Source organism: Haplochromis burtoni, unplaced genomic scaffold (genome assembly GCF_018398535.1).
Source record: "Haplochromis burtoni strain Fernald_Lab_line unplaced genomic scaffold, NCSU_Asbu1 Contig_2806, whole genome shotgun sequence".
Lineage (NCBI taxonomy): Eukaryota > Metazoa > Chordata > Actinopteri > Cichliformes > Cichlidae > Haplochromis > Haplochromis burtoni.
This window is the reverse complement of record NW_024585167.1, coordinates 7,659-9,859: the sequence shown is the minus strand read 5'-3', so window position 1 is coordinate 9,859 and position 2,201 is coordinate 7,659. Positions and strand designations below refer to the sequence as shown.

Genomic DNA, 2,201 nt, shown 5'->3' with positions numbered 1-2,201 from the left:
ACCTTGTGAATTTATTTTATGAGATATTTAACATTGATTCCTTTTTTTCTCTGGAGTTGTTGGACTGCTATTTTAGGAACATCCGTGCAGTGTCCTTGCAAAATCAAATTGCTGGCAGCGATGACAGGGGCAATTTCTTCCTCGGAGAATGTGGGGTCCCACTGTCCAACCCATCATTAGATGTAAAATGCCTGAGAGTGAGGTGAGTGCTTGACATAACTGGATCAACAGCATATTAAGAAAGATTTGTTTCTTTGATCTGACAGAGAAACCCTAACCCTGTACTCATAACAGTCAGCCACATATGTTGCTGTATGTCAGAGATGTTCGCCCCTTGTATTTTAGCTTTTTCATCTCTCTTGGTTCTCTAATTCATTTGCATGCATTAAAAACCACAGATGCCTGAGCACTGAACCTGAGGATGCTATGGCTGAGTCAGCATAAAGCTCAGTAGGAGGACTACAGACACCAGGACAGGCCAGGTACACTTTTTTTTTTTTTTTTTAAATATCACACACTACCACAAGTCAACCTGTGTTACAAGTTTCCACATTTAAAAACTTTTGATGGATTTGATGCATCCCCCTCCTCTACACCTTTCATGTAGCACATCATCTACGCACCTGCCACACCAAGAATGGGATGCCTTCCTCCAGGCCTTCCCGGTCACCCTGAATGGAGAGCCACCATCCAAACAGCAGTGTGTACAGGCTGGCTTTCCACAGCACAGACACCACTACAAGAAATGGAGGGATATTCAGCTGAAGAAAAGAGTTGGGTACATTCTCGGTAAGGCCTGGGCATGTCATGTTAATGGAGCCTCTTCTGTTGCGTTGCTTTGTTTGTTTTGTATGCATTTCAGAATGAAAATACTTTAATAATCTCTAAGAAAATTATGTGGGTTACATTTGTGTAGAGACAATAGCAGTAACAGCCTGAACTAATTAAATAATACAATACATGTAAGTACAACCCACTCAATGTTATACACCAAAATTTACACAGATAGCTCAATTATAAATATAAGGAATATTTTAAGGTACAAATCCGTGATTGACTAAAATGCATATGGTTGATTTTTCTTTTTTAAGCCGCAATAATCACTTGCATTATTTCTTGTACCTCGCTTTGTGACCACTTCGTTTAGGTCAGTCAATTGGCAGAAGAGGTAACCCACCTCAGCCTGCATGTGTGTAGATGGCTTTGGACAAGGAGAAATGGCACACCAACAAGCCCACTGTCAATGCCATCTTGCAGGCCTGGGTTGCTCCGCAGCCCAGTATACAAGACAACGAGTCCCTCATGTCTTCGATTGCAGAGCAGAAGTGGAAGGGCCTGGCTTTGCAAGACTTCGGGGAACGGAAGGGCAAAGGTAAAATGCACACATCATTTAGACTACACGGTCTTTAAATTGCAAGTGAACGTTTCTAAGAGCCCTGTCATGACCGATGGTCTCTTTCAACTTACAGGTGTGATCGCACTTATGCCTTTCCGCAAAGGGGATATCGTGTGCGATTTCCACGGGACATACATCAGCGAAGCAGAAGGGAAACGGAGGCCCCAGTCGGGTATCTGTTCTTCTTCAGGGACAAGTGTGACCCGAGGTATGTGCATCAACGCCACTGCATTCCCCTGTGCCTGTCATCCCAACATTGACACCTATGGAAGGCGAATGAACCATTCCCGGAAAAATCCCAACATCAAGCCCCAGAAGTTTACAATGAACTTCCCTGCAGGACCTCAGGAGACAATACTTTTCATTGCCCTGAAGGACATCACAGTTGGTGAGGAGCTGTTATGGGACTACGGAGTAACTCGGAAATCTTATGGTGGTGAAGGGGAAGACTTGGAGTGGCTGGACAGCTGACTTTGATTTTATCTGTTCTTTTCCTCTTCTCTTTGCATGGGCTTTTTTTATGCAGTGATTTTATTCTTAAAAAAGCAGCTGTTTTTACATTGTCTTCCCTGTAATTTAAATGTGATTTGAGGGTGTTTTGTTTTGTTTTAATTTACATATTGAAATAAAAAGTGTCATGTTTCCAAATTTTACTCTGCTTCATATTGTATTATATACGTTCACCGTTTCGTGTTTTATTGTGAAAGTCTTGTGTTTCCATGTTCAGATTTCTTGTTTTACTTCCCCTGTGGCTCCATTTTAATTTCTCATCTGTGTTCCCCGCGTCTTGACGACTCCTGAAGAG

General features: G+C 42.3%; 1 protein-coding gene across 1 annotated transcript; it reads left to right on the top strand.

The window, feature by feature from the left end:
• Window positions 1-656: 656 nt before the first annotated feature.
• On the top strand, window positions 657-1,959 carry LOC102305592 (N-lysine methyltransferase KMT5A-A; the record flags this gene model as incomplete). The annotated part of the gene is given in 3 exon segments (XM_014331490.2): window positions 657-789; window positions 1,148-1,372; window positions 1,470-1,959. Coding segments are annotated over 2 exon segments (573 nt in total). The 3' UTR covers window positions 1,868-1,959.
• Window positions 1,960-2,201: the final 242 nt, after the last annotated feature.